Genomic DNA, 24256 nt, shown 5'->3' on the forward strand with positions numbered 1-24256 from the left:
GCTTAGAAAGGGAACACTCAAAAACGTTACACCGGGACTAGGCGTGTCAATGGACTTGAGAATTTGACGCTAACTGCCGCAGCTGAGGTTGGCTTGGCTCAGATCCGTGAACGTCTTTATAATGAGCCGGTGTGAAAGTCAAACATTTGCTCAGCATATCGCCAATAATACGAGGCGGGCAGGGTAACCTCTAGTGAGATATTGACACTGTCATCAAACTACTATTAGACGGAATGGTTTAAGTCGTATTGGATTGCTATTGGAGAGGATATTAAGGGATTTATGTCACGAATGCGTGATAAACTCTTAGATGAACGTGTAAATCGCAAGTGGTCACACAATGAGTGACAAAGTGGCCAAAATTTGAAGTGGATTCTAATTTTTATGAAGATTGTTTGTTCTGGTTGTCCATACGTGCCTCGCATGAAAACAACATTTTGGTGCATGTTAGGCAGTTTTTGTGTCCTTGGAACCTTTGCGAAATGTCATAGACCTGACGAAGAATTTGGAACAGACTTTTACATGTACATGAAAGTACGCGATTGTAGAATATATACTCCATCCCTAGATATAATAAAAGTGGTACACAATAATGAAAGTTGTACGTAACCGTCGCGGATAGAGCATACTCTATGAAATCGCCTCCCGAAAGAAAAATTGTCCACCCTTGATAAAGAAATTGGGGGACCGGTATCTATAAACGGCGGTAGCGAGCTCCTCAACCGGCTAACATATAGTAGACATTAGACATCAGACAGACAGTAGACATATAGGAACAGTGTACGATACCACTAATTGAACTTACATTTTGATATTTACCCTTTTTGATTTCACTCACCTCTTGATTTTTATTGACTTTTCTTTTTCACTGTGGAAGTTCTACGGCAGCGTGAATCTTGTTTCTTTGATTAAAGGCTGAGCCGATTCGCGCCTTATTTGTCACGGGGAATGCCAATGCGATGGTTCTGTAATTGTGGTCCACCTCCAGTATATGGCGCAGAGAATGATTATTACTGTTATTGCCCACCTCCAGTATATGGCGCAGTGAATGATTATTACTGTATGGTTCACCTCCAGTATATGGCGCAGAGAATGATTATCACTGTATTGTCCACCTCCAGTATATGGCGCAGAGAATGATTATTACTGTATGGTCCACCTCCAGTATATGGCGCAGAGAATGATTATTACTGTATGGTCCACCTCCAGTATATGGCGCAGAGAATGATTATTACTGTATGGTCCACCTCCAGTATATGGCGCAGAGAATGATTATTACTGTATTGTCCACCTCCAGTATATGGCGCAGAGAATTATTATTACTGTTAGTGTCCACCTCCAGTATATGAGGCAGAGAATGATTATCACTGTATGGTCCACCTCCAGTATATGGCGCAGAGAACGATTATTACTGTATGGTCCACCTCCAGTATATGGCGCAGAGAATGATTATTACGGTATTGTCCCCCTTCAAAATGAGGCACTGAGAATGATTGTCCCGTTATGGATGTAGGCAGCAACCGAATTTCGACTCCACATTAACACGACTACAAAACTTTCCCAGATAGGTCGATATGTTTCAATACTACACGTGGTCTCCTTTATCTCCGTGTATAAACTTTCTACACATTCTCAAATGTCAGCATGTTTCGATAGAATAGTCCGATGTCGCCATGATATTCTCGAGTATTCACGTCGAACGAATCGAAGTCAGTTCGGGTTTCCAAGTTTGATTGGTAATATTATTTCAATGCATCCTGCAGAGTGAACCACTCTGTCCAAAATTATACCTTAACTCCGACTGGGAAGGTAATGTTCAGGCGTGTACCCGATACTCAGCCCTTCAAACTTCTCAATGTCCATCACAAAAGCTAGCGCGCCAATGAGAAATTGTCCTCTATCTCTTACAACACGTCATCAAACTTGTCAACATTTTGGCTGACAAATTTAAAACCGTAAATAGGCTTACACTGCCTTCAAAGCGGATCAGAGTTGATTCAATGATAAATTCTTTTCAATCATGAAGAGAACAAGAGATTGTCTTGCTTAATCCTATCTATCAAGGCTTTGTTAGTAATCATCTTAGTGAATCCAATAAATAACTATTGGATTAAAAGCGGATGAAAATTAATACGAAAAGCCTCTTTCCTATATTCTGCTGTCCAGGTATAACGTGCACTTGGGGCTATAGTCTCTTCCCGTATTTGAGACATCTGGTTGTGACAGTATTGACAGGGACACGGTTTAAACCAGCTTAGAACTGCTTACCTTGGCAAGTGGAAATATTGATCCCTCAAACATACCCTGTGGAGTCAGGTGCAATTACCTCTCCGAGCATCTCTCAACTCACCAAGCAATGGCCAGCCACCTCTCCGAGCAAATTTAGTCTCGGACTGAAAACAAAGTCCTCGTTTGATAGTTCATCCAACTTGTTGGTTCCTAACTTGCGCGCAACTGCTCACGCTGGAACCACGGATTCAACGTCGGTTCGAAACCGAAACGAAGCTGGTGGGTCTACTCAGGCAGAGGCTCGGTAAGTTCGGAGAGGTTGGCATCGCACGCGACGCATGAGCACGGGAAGGAAAAATGTTCGCTTCATATCGCTCGTTGTTAATTGTTTGTGCTTGTCTGATTTCAACGAAAGTGAGTGTTCGAGAAACTTTGGACGTCGAAGATTTATAGAGAAGATAACATATTCAACTGCTGTGTTTCCACCGCACTGCTGTACGGTGCCGAGACGTGGTCAACCACTGATTTGCAGATGAAAGGAAGCTGGGTGCCTTTGACGGCCAGAGCCTCCGGATCCTTGGGTTGCGATCGGTTACGATCGGGTATGGGACGGGACACAAGGATAAGGGAGATGACACAACATGTCTGTCTCATGGAACTAACGCTACTACCCCTTGCACTCCAAGTGCAGAAGCCAGTGTTTGTTGGCGGAAGGAGGGGAAGAGGAAGACTCTGCATGGGATGAGATCAGAGGAAGCCGTTGAGATAGAAGCCATGAGGGCACCGGTGGGTATTGACGGACATATCCTTGCTCTACGAACTGACAGAAGTCGCTGGAGAAACGTCCGTAGTTGCACTGGTGGCGACTATGTCGCCATAGTTACCAGATGATGATGATGTTATGATGACGATGACGCAGTGTTCTCTGTCTGAAATAAGGAAAAACATCGGTGCGCTGTTTTCTTGTGAATTTGACTAGAATATAGTGGGTCCAACGGCCAATCCTCCTCAAATGCCCGTCAGTGGTCAGCTTAATTTGAACTTGAAACATGCCAAGTACAATTTAAGCTCAAGTGGCCTACCGGCTGCAACCCACCTCAAACGCCCATTGCTTTACATGTACATGTTGTCAGCGGTAAAATACGTCGTTTGCCATTGGTTCCACGCGTTCATTGAATTCCACTGAAATCTGAGGAGTCTCAGACCTTAGGCCAATGTGAACACCTAAAAATGTCCGATGGTATGACACGCCCAACGGCTTACGGACCCACCCTACTTCATGACTGTTCTGAAAACCATACATTGTCCGATTTGTCCATGCAGAGTCTAATACGTTACCAGAAAGGGATTAATTCCGACTTAGTCTGATAATTAATCAAACCAACTTTCTGATATGCTCACTTCTTGATAAGACGATTAGGTTTATAAGGTTGGGTATTAGCGGATGATGGGGGCTCAGCTGAATAAATCACCAAGAAAAAGATCAGCAGGAACAGGACACAGATATTAGTCGAGTATGCAGCGCGGTGGTGTACAGCTGGTTATTTGTCCGACTCTGAATCCAAAGGCCACAGGTTCGACCCTCGGCCTGTTCACGGTTTCATTTTGACTCTCATGCAGGTCAAAATCCACTAGTATCGCGAAAGGTGAACCTCGTGGGTCTTTGACAAATCTCATATTCATCCTGACTTTGTAATAATATATCAAATCATATTGAGGCCTGCATTTACGACCTCACTGTAAGGAGCGACACGTTATGGTATAAAGTCATCTAATACCTCAAACCAAGTATGGATTAATCACTAATCTATACTTGCTTAAAAGCGTATAACGTTTCCCTGTTCTCAAGGGTTCTAAAACGATACCAAAAGCTATTACTCTAAACTCACCGTCCTAAGACCGGTTCATTACTTTGAGGCGTGACCGGCCCCAGTATCATATGCATTGAACAGGCCACAGTCCCTTTTTACTGATTGGCTCACACTTGTTGGTATTCATGTACAGTAAGTTGATGGACAGGGGTTTTCATTGGGAATGAACAGATCACCTGTGACAGCGTGACTTACCCACTATATAATAATAATTCTATCAGTTGTTATGGTGTGGTTAATCAGTTTCCCTGTCTATCAGCCTAGGTCTATTCACAAAGAATATTCAGTAAAAGAAATCGCATTGATTATAAAGTAAAATCCTTAAGTGCCTCCCATCTTGAGTTCTAACTACGAAATTGATGCGAAATTGATGGATTTCACAACGGATGTCGCCCATGCAGCCATTGTCCATCCCGATTGAAAAATGTTGATGGCATCCAGCGAAAATGCGCACGCTATCTAAGGGGGCTTGGCCTACATATCCCGAAACGGTGTTAGATCGGCGAGTCTAGAGTGTATACAAGGCCGTATAATCCAAAGCAATTTGAGGAGCCTATCGATCCTTTAAAGGCCAGATTATTCGGTTCATAAATTTGATATTCGAAATTGAATATGAGATTCATGTTTATACGCGCTGTGTACCAATTTTAGCAATGCTGTTGTATATATTGATGTGCGTCATGTAAACAACACTAATAGACAAACCACGCCTTTAAAAGCTAAACCCAGCGCATTTCTACGAACAACATGTGGTTCATTCCGTCCGCCAAGTGTCCCAGCTTCACACAATTCAAATGGTACTTCAACGAGACCCTTTGTGTTTCGGCTGAAGGTGTAACTCTCTCTATTCCTGAATTCACTAAAACAGCTGTGTTGCACAAAATACTCGACAATCACAACTTTATGTCGATCGATTCAAAATCAGTTCTTAATTTAAGCAAAGTTTGGTTAAGTTATTAAATGGTGAAATGAAATGGTCCATGGACCATGTGCTCATCTCTCTAATTTGATGTATTAATCCATGTAACACGCCCCTGTTTCAACGAATTCGCGTGCGCAATAACTGCACTACAGCAAGGTTTCTTTTAGTTTTTTACCTGAGCCACAGGAAAAGTCCATGCAGAGGGATGACTTTGGCCTTTGAAGGACCATTGGTATTATTAAGGGCAATATTATACCCAGCTGTCGTCTGCCCAGTCACCTCCTGCTCTACGTAAGTAGTTTCCATCAACAAATTGCACAAAAAAAGGAAGAATTCAAAATACGACTGAATTATCACGCTTTTCCGATGTTGACCCCGATTTGACCCGAGTAAGCTCTCCATGCGTCGATCCTTTCCATGTGGAACGATGCACTAGTAAGGCGCTTCCTGGAGCCATGGATCTACCCTGTGACGACTTTTCGATTACCGACGTCACGCTGATGGCGCTTGATTTATACCCCGCTAAAAATAGTTTACTGATAAACCGGAGGAAGAACAAACATGGTGCAGTAAAAAGCCGTCTATTCCTTTAAAAAAAGCAAGGAAACTCCATTACTAATGAAAAATATCATATTTATTTTATCAATTAAACCTTCTAATACAAATTGGTTATAAAATCAAGTTCATATCAAGCAAGACCTTGACGCGTAAAGGGTTAAAATGTACATGATGCTGATGTCATGGAAATGAACATATCAATTCATGAATTTTTAACCCTTGGTGGTTCAAAGACCATGAAATAGCAACAGCAATTTAATACACGTGACTGCTGATGATTGATTTACATTAATTGAGGTATTTGATTAGATTATACAAGTAAAACATGAAATAAGACATTCAAGATATACAATTCATTCCTTTATTTTATCATCAAATAATTAAACATTAAGAAATTATCTGGCAACATTTATGATGTATCTGATTGTTTCTAAATTTGATCAAAATTTGTACCACAATTCTGGTATTTAATCTAGTTTCACGGATCTAAGATCTAGTCGGAATATTCAATTCTGGGTAGGTATTATGCACACGGTCCTTCGATGCCGGGCAACAGTTATAATTTGGATAGGCAATTGGTTAGTTTTCAGATGTCATGACGTCATGGTAAGTTTTGGCGTTTATTTGAATTTTGTGCTACATCATCCACCGGTCTAAGATCGATGTGTGGGAGGATGGGTTAATATTCTTTCAGAATTATTGTTGTGCTGCCTGGATTCAGATTGCAGCACAAACTGGACCTCTTTTTAACCTTAATACTTTACTATTATACAATCCTTTATAAAATGACTATTTAAGTAAATGTTTAGTGTGGCCAAGTGCCGTTCCATTACAATTCCTGTTGTAAACATATACTGTACCAACTTATAATCCTTTATAAAATGACTATTTAAGTAAATGTTTGGTATCGCCCAGTGCCATTCCATTACAATTCTTGTTGTAAATACATACCAACTTATAATCCTTTATAAAATGACTATTTAAGTAAATGTTTGGTGTGGCCAAGTGCCATTCCATTACAATTCTAGTTGTAAATACATACCAACTTATTATCCTATATAAAATGACTATTTAAGTGAATGTTTGGTATGGCCCAGTGCCATTCCATTTCAATTCTTGCTGTAAATACATACCAACTTATAATCCTATATAAAATGACTATTTAAGTAAATGTTTGGTGTGGCCCAGTGTCATTCCATTTCAATTCTTGTTGTAAATACATACCAACTTATAATCCTTTATAAAATGACTATTTAAGTAAATGTTGGGTGTGGCCAAGTGCCAATCAATTACGATTCTTGTTGTAAATGCATATACTATACCAACTCATATATTCTTGCAGTCGTTCACACTGATCAGTGAGGACATGGGTCGAAGCCATTGGCCAGACCTGAAACTAGAGCAAACAAACAAGTATATACAAAAATAACTACTGAGTATTCAACCAGTCTCTAATTGTAGATTCGTGAGTCTTTATCCAATAAATGTTACTGTTTATTTGTTCCAAAGCTTGTGCGCGTGCGCGTTCACCAGCTCCTGCATCCGGGTACTTTGCGAAGAAGTCTTCTGCCTGAAAATGGAGAAATTGCAGAATTTGTAACACGAAACTGCAAAAATTCCGTGATAATTGATAATACTAGTACATCGAATGTTAGTTTATTACAAAACAACAATGTAAGGGCTCTCTTTGAGGAAATCATGGAAGTCACAGGAACCTCCGTTTCGTTGTAACTGAGTTGTATTCATTAATAGTTAGCGGCATAATGCTGATGCCTTCCGTTTTGTCTGCCGGAGATGTACATATAGTTCAGCCTCGTCCCAGGTCGTTGCGCCTCCGCCAATTCCTGAAGCAAGGTAGAATTGTACGTGGACCGGAGCGATCGACCACCTAAATATCACGAGATCTCGCAGGGAAGCGCGTGGTTTTACCAGGCTGCATATAGTTTTTAAAAGTGTGACCCGTTTTGGCCTGTACGTTCAACTGATTTTTTAAAAAAAACCCCAAAAAACTGTGTGCTGCATCTGCGGTAGTGAAGTGACATCCCGCAGCTGCAATCAGTCCTTTTCTGAAATTCTGTCCCGAAACTCAAGTTTAATCCTTTGCTTACCTGTTTCAGTTGAAATTCGGTCGTGAAGTGTTCAATGATACGCGGAACCATGCGGCCGAAGTAACGGTTACCTAATCCAAATCTGAAAATATTTATACAATTCTATAATAGTTTGACAGTATTCATATGAACCAAGCAAACCCTTTGGGACACAGTGGGTGATAAATAAAAATAAGTCAATGCTTTTGATAAAAACTTCACGTACATTGACACTAGGCATGTGTACCAAACTGAAGAAATTTAATTCATTTCACCAATAGGGTTAGTTCTTGATATCATCCATTGATTGGGAAGAGAGCATTATCGGTGAGTTAGAGAATGACTCATTTTCTGTAGTCTAAATACATCACCAAATGAATAAAAGCACTCTGATGTTAACTGGGATCAGACAGGAAGGACGAGAGTGCCAATCCGAAATAGAGGAAGTCATATCACTTTTAAGCAACCGAACTAGCATCACGGAATGCAATGTGAAATGATCCTATCGTCAAGCTCATTTTTGGTCATACGGCGGTCGATGAGAAACAAATGTGTTGAACGATTCTGTTGGTATGAACGCAAGCACTACATGGTCTCCATCTTTTAAAAGAGGGTGGAACAAATGCGTGATATCCGATGTCCAGGCCCGTTTGCTCAAAACACGTTTTGTCACAAATACGTTTATTTGCCCTTGCTGATTTAGGCCTAGCGTTCCCCATGAAAGCGGTTTCGCGGGGCGGGGGTCGATGAAATCAAGATTTGCCCTGATACACCTAGTAAAACAATGGGAATCTAGCCTTCGGTGCGGGAATAGACCGTGTATTGGGCTGGGTCTGAATTCTTTTAACTGTGAGGTAAGGGGGCAAAATAATGCTGGCGTAAGTAGACCTTGAGGTAAAGTCTAATGGACTCAACTGAAAAATAAGACAACTGACGCTCAAGGAAACACTCACCTTTTAGTGAGAGCCTCATAATTCTGTCGGACATAATCCCAGACTATTTCCATTCCTACCGGATTGTTGGTCATGTATGATATGACGGAGAAGAAATCTTGGTCTCTGATCTTAGCTGGATCAGATGCATAATCCAGAAACCTGAAGGAGAAACATTTTTTTTAGTAAATGGTCCTGCTATGACCTGTTAATGATGAAAGAAGATGCTATATCGATATATCCTTGCAATAATGCACTGGGTGAACCGTCAAAATAGCGCGGATTTCGAGAATAACCTCAATTCATGAATATACAAATCGCAGAAGATAGCAAAAATTAAAGGAAATTTTTATCTTACAAAAGTCGCCATTTGCAAAAAATAAGAGACACGAAAACATACTGCTTTTATTTATAGAATCTATGTCAGCAGAAGATTGGACATGAACTGAATCACTGAGCCAACACCGTTAATTATCCATTCACCGCGCTCCCAGAACCAAATAAACAAACAGCAAATCACAGCAAAAAGTATATATGTACTTCCATTTGATGGCCGTCATTTCGGTAATGGCCGCCAATTTGCCCCCTAGCAAGCATATGAGCGAGGTTCGATCATCTCCGAACTCATGCATACACTCTTCGGGTCGGACGAAATATACATGTTGATCATCCTCACCTTTTCAACAACCATGTCTCACTGGTTGAGGCCATGCCATACAGGAGTTTAATCCTCTCTTGGGGTGAGGTTGTCGTGGTGAATTGATTCCACATGAAGTCCCATTCTTTACGGCCACCGGATTTCCTCATACCGTATTTATATACCAACGAGCGGAGATTTGGATGGATTCTGGAATGATAAACAAAGTTTTTGAAAGCCTTATTTGCAACTTTCTCATCGAAGACACAATACTATGATATGTTCATTGCACCAATGGTATCTTCTGTGCCAGTAGCCGCAATACGACACTTAGGAACTTCGGTCCCGGATACACCGATGGTACAGTTGGTACATAACTGGCCAATCAGCTAATTGAATCAGCAAAGGACGTAAACCATGCATAACCAGGTGCGCAACGTCATTGCTAGCTCTGTTTAGCTGATTGGTCAGTTATGCGCAAACCGTGCTTTCGTCATATCCGGGACCGAAGTTATTAAGTGTCGTATATGCGGAAGGAATCTGTCTGGTGGGTAGGAAATTTTGTTGAAATGTTTAGAAACGCCTCGTCCATCAGAGCGCATTGACCTGACTGGACTTCGTTGATGATAAATATACATATTTGATGCAGCCCATCTGGTGTGTTTTAAAGAAAGATGGATATCTCGAGCTAAAAACCATTGAATTTAATCAAACTTTCCCTCGACATTATTTAAGTAGCCTTTTAAAGAGCCGACGAAATTTGGTTGAGATTGTACGCGGCACTCTGGAGATGGGGGCGATTTTTTTTCAAACGTACATTCAATGAACGCGCGACATATTTCGGTGCTGGGCTCTCTATCTAGAACCAGAGTCAGAGAACGGCGTGTGCCTTACATACATTTCTCCTCGTTCCATCCACCCCTGCAACTTGGATTCAGCATTTGCTAGGCAAGATGGTTCGTCATGCGCGCACGACAGCGAGATGATATCAGTTCGACTCAACCTGAAATGATCACAATTTAAAACAATCTGAAATAAGGACTAAGGGCGAGATATTTCCATTTCGCCAGAGAATGGGCATACACACAATAATGTGGCTAATAGTAAATGCATTGGGACAACCAAGGTAAACGCTACACATTATAATCTTGGCAAGTATTCATCAGACACATGTGCACGGCATTGAAAAGGCTGCACGTGGTTGTCGGTCCGTAACTCAATTTTCACAAAAACGGCATTTAATTGCACGCCTTCCACTGGGAAATGCACAAAGAATTAGCATACCCCATCATGTTTTATTCAAAAAATGCTTTAATTACTCCTAATTTCGCAACAGTATCAATTCAAATAACTTTGAATGGTTTACGTTTTCATGTTTGTACATCGCATTTGTACCCCTCCTGTCCACAATCCAAAACAGTGTAATTTTTCAATCACGCATGCAGCCTCAGTTTATTTGGCCGTTGTAGGCATACCGATTATTGGGCATTCAATGATGCAGCAATTTATGCCTTGAGAGCCAGTTGATTCTACATGTAAATTCAAAGATGTAGATTCAAAGAAATATGTGAATCACTACAAATCTGATGAAGACACTGTGGGCTGGGGTTACTTCGTTGAGACGAGTGGTGTCTTAAAACCATACAAAGCTATGTAGGTATGCCAGCTCAAAGAGGTATGTACGTACATCACACTAAGATTTGCAAAGAGATGTGCATTACGTACTTTTCAAGATGAGTTCCCGTATTATTCCATCCGAGTCTTGTCATGGCGGGTTGCACCATATTCACAACGAATGTCTGGAAAATGGACCCGAGAATGAGAGAATTAGTAAGTTTGAAATTACATGTATATGGTCTTAAATGACTGCCGCATACCCAGAACCATAGACTGTTCTCGACACTGAGTAAATGACTAGTTCCACGAGAACGTTTCCAAGCTTTACCTGCCGCCGTGGCAAAATTAGACTCCGCTCTAGAGGTTATTTGGCACGCGCTGGTGCGGCTAGTGTCGAGTAAGTTAAATTTCAAATAGCCGCTGGAACCAAGTCTATACATGATACTACTTACGCCATCACTGAAGGCGAAAGTGGCAAGGGCGCCGACCAGCAGACAGGGGTTCGAAATGGCCCATGGACAATAGTCTACTCACCCGCCATTTACCGTAGGTATTAGTGAACTCGAGCATGTTGCGGATGTAAGACAGTCCATCTTTTGCCGTTGACCATGGAAGGTAATGCTCCTCGCTCTTCAGGTATTTGACCATGTTGAGAAGGGTACTCATCGGGATCTCCTCAGCTGAGGCGAGGTTGAATGCATCATCGACCAGTCCTGACCGGTCGGCCACGCTAATGCTCTGAAACGAAATGTTTAGGTTTCGCAATTTATCACAATAACGTAATATAGAAACGTTCCTTTAAACCGGGGTCATTCGTTCAAAATTTAAAAATTTAGATTTTTTTAACATTATTTTGATAACCAGTCCAAATAAATAAATACCAGTACGCACCGAACACAAATTTTAATGCCGTAGTATACTCTATCTGCCATATAAATACTAGGCACCCTACATAATGCCAAGTTTCATCACATTTGCGTGCATAATATATGCAGTAGCGCTATATGTTGTTAGTACCAGCGGAACACATACATGTATTAACAGTGTACGTGAGTGAACTAAACCACGCATTTAAAGTGTTCTTCAACCGCTTTTGAAATCTCCTTCAGGATTTCTTTCTGCGGGCCGTAAAAAAAACATGATCTACATGTAGGACAGACAGAATTGAGGCAGTACCTTTATTACTTTTTATAGAAATTCTACCATGAAGTTAAATCATAAGATAACATCACAAGATTAGTTTTATCAGCAGAGCAAATTTTGATATCATTGACGTCGTCGCGTTTATCAACACATGTCAAGTAGGTAACATGTCTGACAATAAGGCATAATAAATAGGTTATCACATTAGACTTGAGATGCACTTTTGGGCATATTTATAAAAGCAAGTGATAAAGACGTATAAACAATAATGTAACACATCGGTCTAATTTCTTGTATGGTTCATCGGTTGATAATGTTATCATCAACATCGAAATACGCACCAGAGTATGTTTTATATGGTTTTTCCGCATGGTGCCTATATTGGCGAGCTCTGTTGGCAGACTTTTGTCAGTCTTTCGTTTGGGGAGGGTTTTTTTCATTTTCATAACCAATGTCAAATTTCTGTTTTTTAAAAACCTTCTTGGTTAAGTGTTATTTAAAATAATGTTCAACTACTGTACCTTATTTTAATTAGTGCAATCATAAGAAAGATTTTTGGTGGGTTCCTTCCAGCATAATATATATCTGGTTGTTTGGAACCGAGCGTTGTATGTTTCAAGGCATATCACTTGTGGAAGCCAGAACCCTCAATTTTTTGAATCCTCGAAAAGTAGGGCTAGGGGGCTCTGGGAGAAATATTTTAGTCGTCCAGTTTTGAGACGATCCCTTACCTGATGGGATGTCTCTAAAACATCTGAAAGTATTTTCCACTGCTTAGCCGGGTAGTTGACACGATAGAAAGCTGTTTGGTTGACATTAAACTTGATCCATTCAGTGGATGAAGCGGGGTCGATCGGGGCATCAAATTCAATGTCTGGAATAACACAGCGATAAACATTGAGAGTGAAATACATTTTCTTCTGACCGAAATACTTTCTTTCATAACAAGACACACGTTTCCTGATTTCTTTCCAATGTTCATTCTAAACATCCTGTTTAAATCCGTGCGAATTTAACAACAGGCGGTAGTTTTCCTGTCAACAGAACACATGTTTCTCCAAGATTTATTTTTAAGACACAGTCGACATTGGAAACAAGTTTAAAACACTTTATAACCCACGGTTGAAAGGTGTCATATTTAACACCAGTGCACCTAAAACTTTTCAATATACTTTTCTTTATTTTCATATCAGTAAATACATTGATTTGGCTTCACAGTACTCCATACGTACATTCATCTCCTTCAATCCATTTTTGGCCAGTTACGCCTTTAGACGTCTCGTAAGTCAGAGGAACATACCATTTGTATCTGAGACAAAAAGAGCAAATTTATCGATCACCAACATTAAAGGGCATATAGATCACCAATAATATTATGTATTGTGGACTTAGTTGCCATATCATTGAAAACTATATAGTCACCGATGCATCTTCACCTATCAAATGTCTTATCACCACGTTAACAAAACGGCGCCAGTTTAGCTTCTATTGTTCAACGTGATGTGACCAATCATATCCTATATGTAAATATTCAAACTTAATTGTGCTTACAAAAGGCACTGATTTATTGAACAGAATTTAGATGTAAATTGAACCCAAATCAAAATTTAAATGAAAGAAAATAATAGAGGTCAAAAATGCCAACCCAAATGGCGATGTATCCCCAGTCGTATTCGCGGATGGGTCCAGCAGAAATCGCTTCTGTGTCGCCCTGACCTTTGTCGATGAGGGGAAGGAAATGGTCACCACGGGAAATCCCATCTGACGGGTCCATGTATCCATGATGGTCTTCACGGCGGGGCGGCCAGAGTTGCCAGGGGCCTGGAAAAGAACAATTGCGGGTGTAAGTAGGAGAAGGCGCAGTAACCGGAAGTACATAATAAAAAGGAAAATTTTGGGGCATTTCGAAGGAATGGCACTGTAAATGTGCGCTGTAAATATATCGCATTTGCACCTGCAGCCATGCAAAGAGGTTTTATTCGGGCTGTGTAGGCCGTACCATGTATATCATTGAGACATGTCCTTATTTCAGCTCACCTTTTGGAGTTCTGCCCAAAGGTCGTCCGTCTTCGCATTTCCATATTCAAATCGCTTCAGATATGTCTGGAAGATAACCTTGGAATGTGACTGTCATTTCTTGCCTTTGGCGTATAAACAAAACAGTCGCATTTGGTTGAAATAATATTGAATTAAGCGAATTGCATGTGACTACGTGTTATACATCAAATCTTTGTGGTACACGTACATCAGTATGCTTAAAAGTTTTAACCATGGAGAGTGGAGGGGGAACATAATATTGGCCTGCAAACATTATCCAAAGCGTTTGGAGAATCTACATTGCAATATGACCGTTATAAGTCCTTATACCTGCAGTAGAATTCTGAGATGAAGATACAAGGCTGGTTCTGAATGTTTAATTCAAGCTAAATATCATGCCACAAGGTCATTTGATGCCATGAAGCATTTTTTATTCTCTTTTGTCAAACAAGGCGTTGGCGACACCAACTGGTCCAATGGTCATAACTTTATTTTCCGTTGCGGTCTTTGTTTACAATTCGTTGTGATTAATTTACCGGTATCAGATCGGTGAAACTAGAGTATAACTATGCAATGTAAGTAGTAAGGAGCTATAACATGTATCACACGGAATTGCGGTATGATCTAAAGTTCATCATCAGCCACATAAGGTATGTGTATGCCACCGACGTATGTGTCGCTGTCAAAGGCATTACCATGCTTCGGGAATCAAATGTAGCAAAATTATAAAACATTCACTGATTGGACGATAAAGTATTTCTTTCAAAAGCCAAGGTGGCACCTTTTGGACACATGGATTAACACGATGATTAAGTCGAAGCAACATCTAACAGGAATCTTTCGCTACAACTGCCTCATAGCACGGACTCCTTTCGGGTAAAAACTTAGATGACAGTAATAGTCTGACGTTTTTATACAAGCGTACATGTCATGTACAGGGACTGGAAATCATAACATATTATTTTCTATTTTACCTGAATACCATAGTAAAAGTCTTCTTCAGACATGATGTAGTCCAACATTCGTATAACTGATGCTCCCTGAATGATAAAAAATAAACCGCGTGAGAATTACATGCATGACATAGTATGGGGCGGGCTACATGTAAGATTTTTATCAGATTCTTGTAAGAATTTTACTATACATGCACATGCCTGAATACGTAACTGAGTAAGATTTGAAATAAAAATCTTTATAGAATCTTAAAAAAACTACGGTATGATACTGACAACAGTTATCAACCGTCTTCACACTTAGAGCGGATTTTCGTCTTGAAAAGTCTTAATTCCGGAGTCCTTCCACACAAAAGCTGTATTGCAGTTATGTTTTCGAATGATGTCCAAATTGATAAGACAAATTAAACTCCCGGTTGCCGTCAATACATACGATGGTTTAAACCAAACAGAACACTGAATATATCAATGAAAAAAGAATGATAGTGCATACATGGTGGTTTTGTGATATCCTGCGTGTAAAAATATCAAAATCTTTCTACATCTTCACTTCCACATTGTACTTATGTTTCCGTTTATTATTTCATTATTTCATATCTCACCTTACTATATGAAATGCTGTCAAAGACTTCCGTAATCTGGTCAGGGCTATCCACCGGCACTACGATGGGATGGGAAGTCAAGCTGGAGTCTTTGATCATTACTGGTTGCATATCAGTTGTCAGGAACTGCTCGCCCTAGAATCATATAAAGAAAATTATACTTGGTATAGTTCACTGTTGCACAGGCCGAAATGTCAGTTAAACGGTCTGCTAATGGTGACTCCTGTCAGAAGGTATGCCTTCGAAATATAGGCCTTAAAGCCTGAGCTGATACGTAAAAACTTCATCAAGTGCCCACCAACGGCCGGCATCAAGCGAATATTGCAAAGTACGCTGTTACCCTGGGCATCTTCAGAGGTCTCCAACTTTCTGCTGCAAGCCGCTCGATCAAATGCCCACCAACGACCTGCTTTACCTGAAGCCTGCCCAGTACGCTTTCACCTTGGGCTGCTTTCGAGGCCTCCAGCTGTCTGCTGCGATCCTTCCAAACAGCCGCCGACGGCACTAAACACCTCGTGATCACTGGCAAGACTTCAGAAGGCTAACCAACCTACCATGTCCCAGCCTGGTTCGACTTCCATGACACCCTTGTATTCCATATAACTGGCGAATCCTTCATTCAGCCAAAGGTCGTCCCACCAATCCATTGTCACGATGTTGCCGAACCACTGAAACGGTGATGGTTGCAAAGTTAAAACGAAATTTCTCTGAACTGCGGATTGGCAAATCGGACCCTGAGATTCAAGGCCATGTTTTATTTGTTCTTTCGTAAAATTAAGACACTTAATTTTCCGATAAGTATACACATAGGATAGAAATTTAGACTTCGTTGTCCACAACGATACTCCAGGTCAATTAACATCGACAAGTTGGCTTATTTGGTTAATTAACTGCGGCAATGTATACGATGGTATTTCTAAATTAGATCGCAGGTCGGTGCGAACACCGATTCGTGTCGCATGCCTCCGCGATGACCACCGCGACCGAGTGATTTCTGTTACATGCGGGATATCCGATCCTGATCGCAGGTGGCAGCGATTTTAATCGCTCGTGTGCGGGGCGCTTTAGTTATTCTTTTTATCATATATAACCCTAGAAGGTGACACCTGATAACCCTAGAGTATTTCTTGAATCTTGGTGAGTATCGCCAGACTATTGAAAACAGCAAAGAAAAAAAACACTCCGTCATTTCCAGGTTAGACCCCTTGGCTCCCGGAATATACCTGATGAGCCAATTCGTGGGCAATGACGGATGCCACACGCTGTTTGTTTCCTTGACTTGCTTGCGCCTCGTCGTAGAGGATGTTGGTCTCCCTGTAGGTGATCAGGCCCCAATGTTCCATCGCGCCCGACACGAAATCTGGGATGGCGATCATATCTGAGAAAAAAGAAAGTTCAACAGGTTCATTAGAAGGTGGTCCCGGCATCTTTGAAAAAATAAGAAAACGGATAAATATGAGTAATGAGCATGATGAGTACATGTAAAGGTAACATTCTCGCATTCACTCCACTCAAACAAAGCCAGGTAACAGTGTTTGTCAGTTCGTCCGATTCCTGCCACTATTGTCGGCATTTCTCCTAATTATGATATGCTTCTTATCATCTGTACGTTTCCTCCCGGGCAAATGAACCATCGCAAAATATCAGGGCGATTTACGACGAGTATGTCGGTTTATTAAGCTTATGCATATCGTTCGGTTGTTTTGGCAGAAAGGTACAATTTGATTGAAATGGCTCTTACTGAATTATCACAGCCTGGCTTATTACGTTGTACCATGCGCCTCTTCAATTAAAGATCACCAATTGCGCATTCCGGAAATGACACCATAGTACATGGTCACATGGAAACCTTACCAAGAGCAAGGAACGGCGAAGTACGAAGTTCATGCGGCAGTTTTTAAAGATTTCCCTGATTCTTCGTGCATGATGAAAGGCGAAGTACCAGCGCGAGTGTCGCGTATTCGCGCATGACTTGATGACACCACACAGACCTTAGCACTTTGTACTTCGTCCTTTGTAAGGGCCTATTAATTCGTTGCAGCCACCAGGAATGTTTATACTTTTTAAAGCATTGGCTTACGGAATGGAATACACTTTCACGCGATTTTAGTGCTGCCCATCATGGGTTCACCCATGTATATAACATGAGCAGGTTGCAGACTCGGGAAACATTCCTTGGGGTCACTGAATACCTTTTCGACATATCACTTACTAATTATACCGGAAGGTTGGCGTCAACGGTGTTAGCCCTTCTCGCTATATTCATGTTTCTTGTTTCAAACGTAACACGATACCACTGTACAAATTAAAAGCTCACCATGAAAGGTTTCTTTCACATAAATGATATTAAAGAGAGTATTTCACGTCCAATGCATCTGTGCTGATGGACTGGAGGCCAGAATCAGTCGGACGCAAGGGAGGATGCAGCACAAGATGGATGGACGCAGTGACAAGAGATGCTGAGTCAGCAGGTGCAGGAAGGAATGTACTGAGCACAGCTGCCCAAGACTGCCGAGAGCGGAGACGTGTCCTTGCCCAACTAACGTAGGCAAACACGTCATGTTGCCGCAGTGACTGAGTGAGTGAGCATCTGTTCGCCGAAAGCAGCGTAGAAAATGGACGAAGACATTGAATGCTGAATCGCTTTTCTCTGCAGCGTGGGTATAGGAATATAAGGGAGTGATAAGCTATAATGACATTTTGCCTATTACAACTCAGACCAATGACATTTCGTATGTTTCAACAAAGACCAATAACATTTCACCCATTTCAGCAAAGACCAATGACACTTCGCCTATTTCAATCAAGACCAATGATATACCGTATTATTGCGCCTATTTCAACCCAGACGAATACATGGTTGTCTTGCAATTCAGTTTTAAAATTGACTCTACCTTGTTTCGGCAGTGGGTAGGAAGAATTGAAAACAATTTCATAGAGATCGAACACTTTACTGCCTGTCGTGAGGGCGTAGTCAACCTGGTCAATTTTGTCTGGTGTGGCGTAGACACGGAACTGGAAATATCAAATGAGAGATGTGAATTTTAAATAGTGAGTTTTCGCACCGGTCTCATTGTTCGATATCGTGATCAGGAGCTCGAACAATGGGATGGGTGTTCGCGTTGGCATTTCGTTTTTTTTGTAAAAACTCCCTGATCTTGTCACCTCAGTGCGCTTACCAAAGAGAGGTAACTTTATCGTATTTAGGTCACTTCCGATCTGCCATAAATGGAAATTGAAGATTGGTCATTCATGTACTCTCAAGCACATCAGTAGACAGTCATCACTGCACCAAAGAAAGAGTTTAAGACTTGAAGCTAGTAAAGCGTTTGCTAAGATTAAAGTGCAAACGTTACCTCGGCTTGGTGAGTTTCTGGAAACAAAACGAATCTAGTTGGAGTTGCCTCAATTTTTATATCATTAAAAATGTTTACCTCGGTTCCACGCTTTGTTGTGACGTTCTTGTATTCAAAGTCACAGACGATGAAGCAAGCCAGGTATGTGCTCATCGGGACAGAGCGCTCGAATTTGCTCACTACGAGGCCATCGGAACGGGTGGTGCTCGTCTGCAAGAAAATAGACAGTAGATACTTTCGTCACCAAATCTTATTTCAACATTTTGAATTATCGTTTTGTGCTCTATGTTTGCCTGAAATAAACTTCATGCAAAAGCATTATTCAAGCATCTGATTGATTCCATAAAAGTTTTTCTCAGTGTATCGAGAATCTCGATTTGTTTATTACAGAGACAGTGACCAACAATGACTTTCGTGAAATCGAATAGAAATTCATAAGCCGGAGAATTCACTTGTCGCCATATAAATTAGGACACAGTCGGTTTCTTTCGACGGTTTTGTCTTTAGTTACTGTTATATACATGCAATTAAATTGACGCGAAGTATCAATTCGGGCGAACACAGTGGCTAGTCTCATCCTAGAAGAGGATCTTAGAAGAATCATGCAGTCATCCCCAGTAAGATGTATACATCTATCGAAACGGGAATCCCAACATCGGCACGGGCACAAGAAATCAAATAGTAGAGTAGCCCTGTGCCGTATGTTTGAATTAAGTATATTCCTTCGGTAATGAGACGAAGTTGATGTTTGAGAGTGCGCCCCTGATGCAATCGCTCCATGGAAAAGCGTGGTTGTTCACGGTGTTTTGGTATAATTGGCGACCAACTAAGACTGGCATGTGATGAAGATGGCGGATATTAGGGAGTTTTCGCAAATCCTCGAAACGACAACGTGAACGCCAGTCCCTTTGTTCGACCTGCCGATAATCATGTTGAACAATGGAATAGGCCTTCACGTTGACGTTTCTGGGGCTTTGCGGAAACTCGTCCCTATTGGTGCCCTACCTGAATTGGCATGTTTGAGAGTGCGATGTAATCGCTCCTATGGACGAGGGTGGTCGTGTACGGTGCTTTGATATTAGGCTCATCAAAACAAGGAAAGGCTTTTCGGGCATCGACGGGTTCGAATTTGGACGTGGCCAGATATCTAAAATGAAGTGAGTGAGTCGATGAAAAGGCAAATATTACGAGATGCTTCTCTTTCAGCAAAATCCGAAGCTATGGTCTTTTTCCGGGTGTAATGGAGACTGGAAATAATTTTCAGCACCAACTGTTACATGTTGCTGGCGTCAAAGTCTGTTAAAATCGCTGCAGGGTCTTGATGATTAGGGCCTACGCAACTTTATGTATAGAATGATAAATATGTCTCATGATGGTATTTCAAGAACATTATTTTGCTAAATGGTAATGTTACGAAGAATTCTCTGTGAACTTGGAATCTTTATTTCCATTAAAGGAAACCTATCAAAATGCTTATTAGAATGGAGAATTTTTAACGGCCCAGTTAAAACCTAAGGCGGGAATAAGCTTTCAGTGATAGATGTTAGCAGTTTTGAGTTCCCCTCATGTAGTTGATTATGTAGCCAATGAGCTGCTTAAGAAGTAATCACCAATTTAGTTATTTTTACCACGTTCGGCTAGTCTAAATAAAGACTTGTGCCACGACTGGAGAGTGAATCACAGTATGATAATTCGTTTAGGCCCATTCAGCTTGAAGACATATTACAAACGCTTGTAGAGATGCCATATAGGCTGACATATGTGTACGCAAATCTTGAATTAAAATAGAGGGCTGTTCATGTTCGTTTATCAAGAGAAATCCAATATCATAATAGGTCAATGATCACTTTAACGAGTATTTACTTTCGGTTCAAAACAATGTAAAATATTTCATACTTGACTGTTGACCTTTAAAAAGGATTGGTGAGATCAGTGTCGGCCGCTAATTCAACATCCTGATTTTTGCCAAAGCACAGCGATTACATTAGGTGTTGGCCAACTTACATGGCTATCTCATTTATTGTTTCATTAAGAAAGAGCACCATGTCTGATATCAGGGCAACTCCGTAAGCCGCTCTCGATATAGGAGGACCAGTGTTCATGTCAATCAAGTCCTTAAAATGATACCCATTCCAGTATGAGGACCACCTATGTAACGAAGTATAAACCGCTACCGCCGGGCCGGTGCTCACACACAGAATGCATGCGCAGGTGGGGGAAGAATTGACTGCGGGGCAAGCCTGGCAATCCTCAATGTTACGCGTGCGTATTCAGTTACTAATTACTCCAACTGGAAACCGTCCTTAGTTGCACTTCGTCAATTACCCACAGTCTGTTAAGTACCTATTTCAATTTCAATTTCAACTAATTTTCATCTGCTATAATGCACATGAGACTTATACAGTACAGATACAAACTATCAAGAATTCATAGTCTTTATAAATTCTTGCTATAGTATGTTCTAATAGAGATACACGTAACATGCATACATGTATACTGATATTCATTACACGAACTTTAAAAAAAGTGACAATGCGTAGGCCTACCGGTATAAAAAACAACAAAACATCAGGAGATGATCGTTTATTTTAGGTCTTTGCCCCAAAAGCAAGTCAAGCCTCAAGAGATGAAAGTCTAAGAAATGATACGATACACAAATAAGTAGATAAATATAGACAAAATAGATAAAATAGAAATGAAGACATGCCATGTCACATAACCCATAAAGCTGGGTTTTAAAGGGACACTATAAGGCAGCAGCTAGGCAGGCAAGATAAAGGTGCACAAAGTCGCCAATAGGGGTCTCTCACATCTCACAGTACGTCGAAATGATTCAGGTTTGTACGAGGAATATATATATTTGATACTGAATCAGACACCCAGGGCTCTTACTTTGTATATTAGTAACCTGAAGATGGCCAAATTAGCCCCTCTGCTCCTGCCTATATTCCCCCTTTAAGAAAAAACTATTACGAAATAATGTCAAGCTATCTGATATATAACATAGTACCTCAATTTACCAACGTTTGCATCAACTGAGGTGTTATGATACATTATTTGAACATAGCTTCCCAATTAGAGGAGTGCTGATTACAAACCACGAAGAAGGAAGATGAAAGACTTATAGTTCTAAATAATGTTCGAGTCCTGACGATTGCCCCATCTTCCTCAAGGAGCACGTTCTATAGCGCAGTACCAGCGGCAGTAACCCAACCGCACTTGACTTTGTCCGTTAACGTCAGAGGTTGTAAACATGACAAACACGCTGATGCCGTTCGTATTGTGTTTAAGTCTTTGTTTACTTGGGGAATTGGGCCAGCGCACTATGAGGTGCTAAGCCACATTGTAAGCTGAAATTTAAGTCAATAGAGGCGGAAAAAATAATTTGATAGCTGTCGAATTTTATCATTTCATTTTACTTATAAGTACATATAATGCGCTATACTGGGGTCGAAAGTTGAAAGGCGGCGTTGACACAGTATGCGTCTCAAAAAGATCCTGTCTCACGTTATACATGTATATCCAAGAACTCTCTGACATTACCTCATCAAAATTACCACTAAAGTCAATGATAGAAATGGTTGGTAATGGTGTGAACTGGGGTCTCCAATGATAAGGTATGGGGGGCCTACCTTAATACGAAAAATTATCAGTCATAGATACCCACGGTGTGTATAAAGAAGCAAAGGATTGCAAAGTTAAGGGATAGTCTAAGATTTCCCCTACTTCCCCATCCGTCATTTTCTGCGTGCAATATCGAATAAAGACTACATGGTCACACATGTGGGACCAGGCCCTAAGGGCAATGCTATAGCTATCACACGAGGTGCCAAGCGAAAAGGTTAATGGAAGAACAATGAAACCAACGACGAGTGATAGATATTTACAGTGTCATAACTTTATGCGCTTACCTGGTTTCGTTTGTCTTGCTGTTGACGTATGTACTCTTATAGAAGCCAACAATACCATTAACTAAAGAACCATTAAAATCCAGGGTCAGAGATGGTTCTTCCCCTTTTTTAATCGGCTCCTTCATCTTGATGACCCAGAACTGGTTTGGAATGTAAGAACTTGTTTCGGCTATAGCTAAGCTATTCCCGGCTTTGTCTTTCACCTCGGTTTTTGTAATAGTCAAATCCTTGATATGTATAAGTATAACCGGGGCATCTTTGGTAATTTCTAAATCTATAGTTACACTCCCGGAAAAAGTTGTTGAGTATTTATCGTAGAAGTCAGGATGGAGGGTCAAGTCGTAATGTTTTGGTAGAATGTGTCGCGGAAGCCGCAACTCCTTCCAAGGCTCCGCGTCCGTTGTCCCGCCACCTTGGTTGCCGCTGGAATCTCCCGCAGCGTTCCCACTAGTTGGACAAGGAATGCCGAAATGCACTGATAACCCAACGGCAATCACCACAATAATCCAAAATAGGGTAAAAAGAATGATCCGACTCCTCGAACACACCATGTCCGAACCCATCTTGGCTGTTCTTAACGCCGTGGACGATACCCGTCCTCACCGATTCTCCGGAGCAATTACAACCAGGCTGTGAACGCGCCAGTCTTACCCTCTACGAACTATCAAGCGCGCTATGTTATCTTTCTCACTTATCTATGTTAAACTTGAAATACAGTGTTATCCAATATTCCCGATAGTTAAATTATATACTTCAAATGCTTGAAGTTTCTGTTTTGATTATATCACAAACGTATTTGCAGAGGTATTAAACGATACAGCTGTTTGAGTTCTCTGGTGATATTGGGTTTTCAAAAGGTAACCACCCTCGAAGAAAAGTGTAACATGTAAACTGTTACGTGCAGCGCAATCTGGCAATACGAAATTGACAATTGTCGTGGTCGCACTAGCGTTTTAATGCGAATTGACTGCGCATTAATTCGCATTGGGGTGTCCCACTCAAGTTGTTCTGTACCGTTTTCAAACCGCTTTAACAAATACGGTTCTTTAATACGCATCAACGAAGTCCCTCTGGTCAAGCTGCATAGAAGCTGCATTGGAATTCGTAGTGTGGCGCGCCTAATACGCATTAAGCATTGCATTCACACTACACATGTGCACAGCGTAACTCCTCTTCCGCTCATATTCCAACCAAGCGTACCTCACCCAAATGATGCAATCTCAGCATCCTCCGACGTTGCCGATGTCCATTCGTTCATTTGTCTTGTTTGTCACGTTCGTTCGAAGTGGTTGCAATTATATTAGTGAGTTTTCACAAATCCCCCGAAACGCCAACGCGAACCTCTGTCCCTTTGTTCGACATCATGACCAGGAGCTCAATGGCGTTCAATGGCGTTGGCCT

At 41.1% G+C, this 24256-nt stretch overlaps 1 protein-coding gene across 1 annotated transcript; it reads right to left on the reverse strand.

The window, feature by feature from the left end:
- Positions 1 to 5668: 5668 nt before the first annotated feature.
- On the reverse strand, positions 5669 to 23502 carry LOC135487743 (glutamyl aminopeptidase-like). Its single transcript, XM_064771817.1, has 19 exons — positions 22856 to 23502; positions 19950 to 20091; positions 19023 to 19154; positions 18483 to 18603; positions 16812 to 16966; positions 16143 to 16256; positions 15589 to 15723; positions 15008 to 15073; positions 14034 to 14099; positions 13642 to 13817; positions 13229 to 13305; positions 12728 to 12870; positions 11388 to 11591; positions 10962 to 11035; positions 10135 to 10239; positions 9276 to 9446; positions 8621 to 8761; positions 7689 to 7770; positions 5669 to 7150 (listed from the first exon to the last, which is right to left on the reverse strand). The coding sequence occupies exons 1-19, from the start codon at positions 23416 to 23418 to the stop codon at positions 7010 to 7012; spliced, it is 2808 nt and encodes a 935-aa protein (XP_064627887.1). The 5' UTR covers positions 23419 to 23502; the 3' UTR covers positions 5669 to 7009.
- Positions 23503 to 24256: the final 754 nt, after the last annotated feature.

This window comes from Lineus longissimus, chromosome 1 (genome assembly GCF_910592395.1).
Source record: "Lineus longissimus chromosome 1, tnLinLong1.2, whole genome shotgun sequence".
Lineage (NCBI taxonomy): Eukaryota > Metazoa > Nemertea > Pilidiophora > Heteronemertea > Lineidae > Lineus > Lineus longissimus.

Coding starts and splice junctions, on each gene's coding strand:
- LOC135487743 (XM_064771817.1), bottom strand. CDS start 23,418: ATGGGTTCGGACATGGTGTGTTCGAGGAGTCGGATCATTCTTTTTACC. Junction 19,155..19,949: donor TCTCAAACATGCCAATTCAG/GTAGGGCACCAA, acceptor ATTTTCTTGCAG/ACGAGCACCACCCGTTCCGA. Junction 11,592..12,727: donor TTTTAGAGACATCCCATCAG/GTAAGGGATCGT, acceptor ATTTCGTTTCAG/AGCATTAGCGTGGCCGACCG.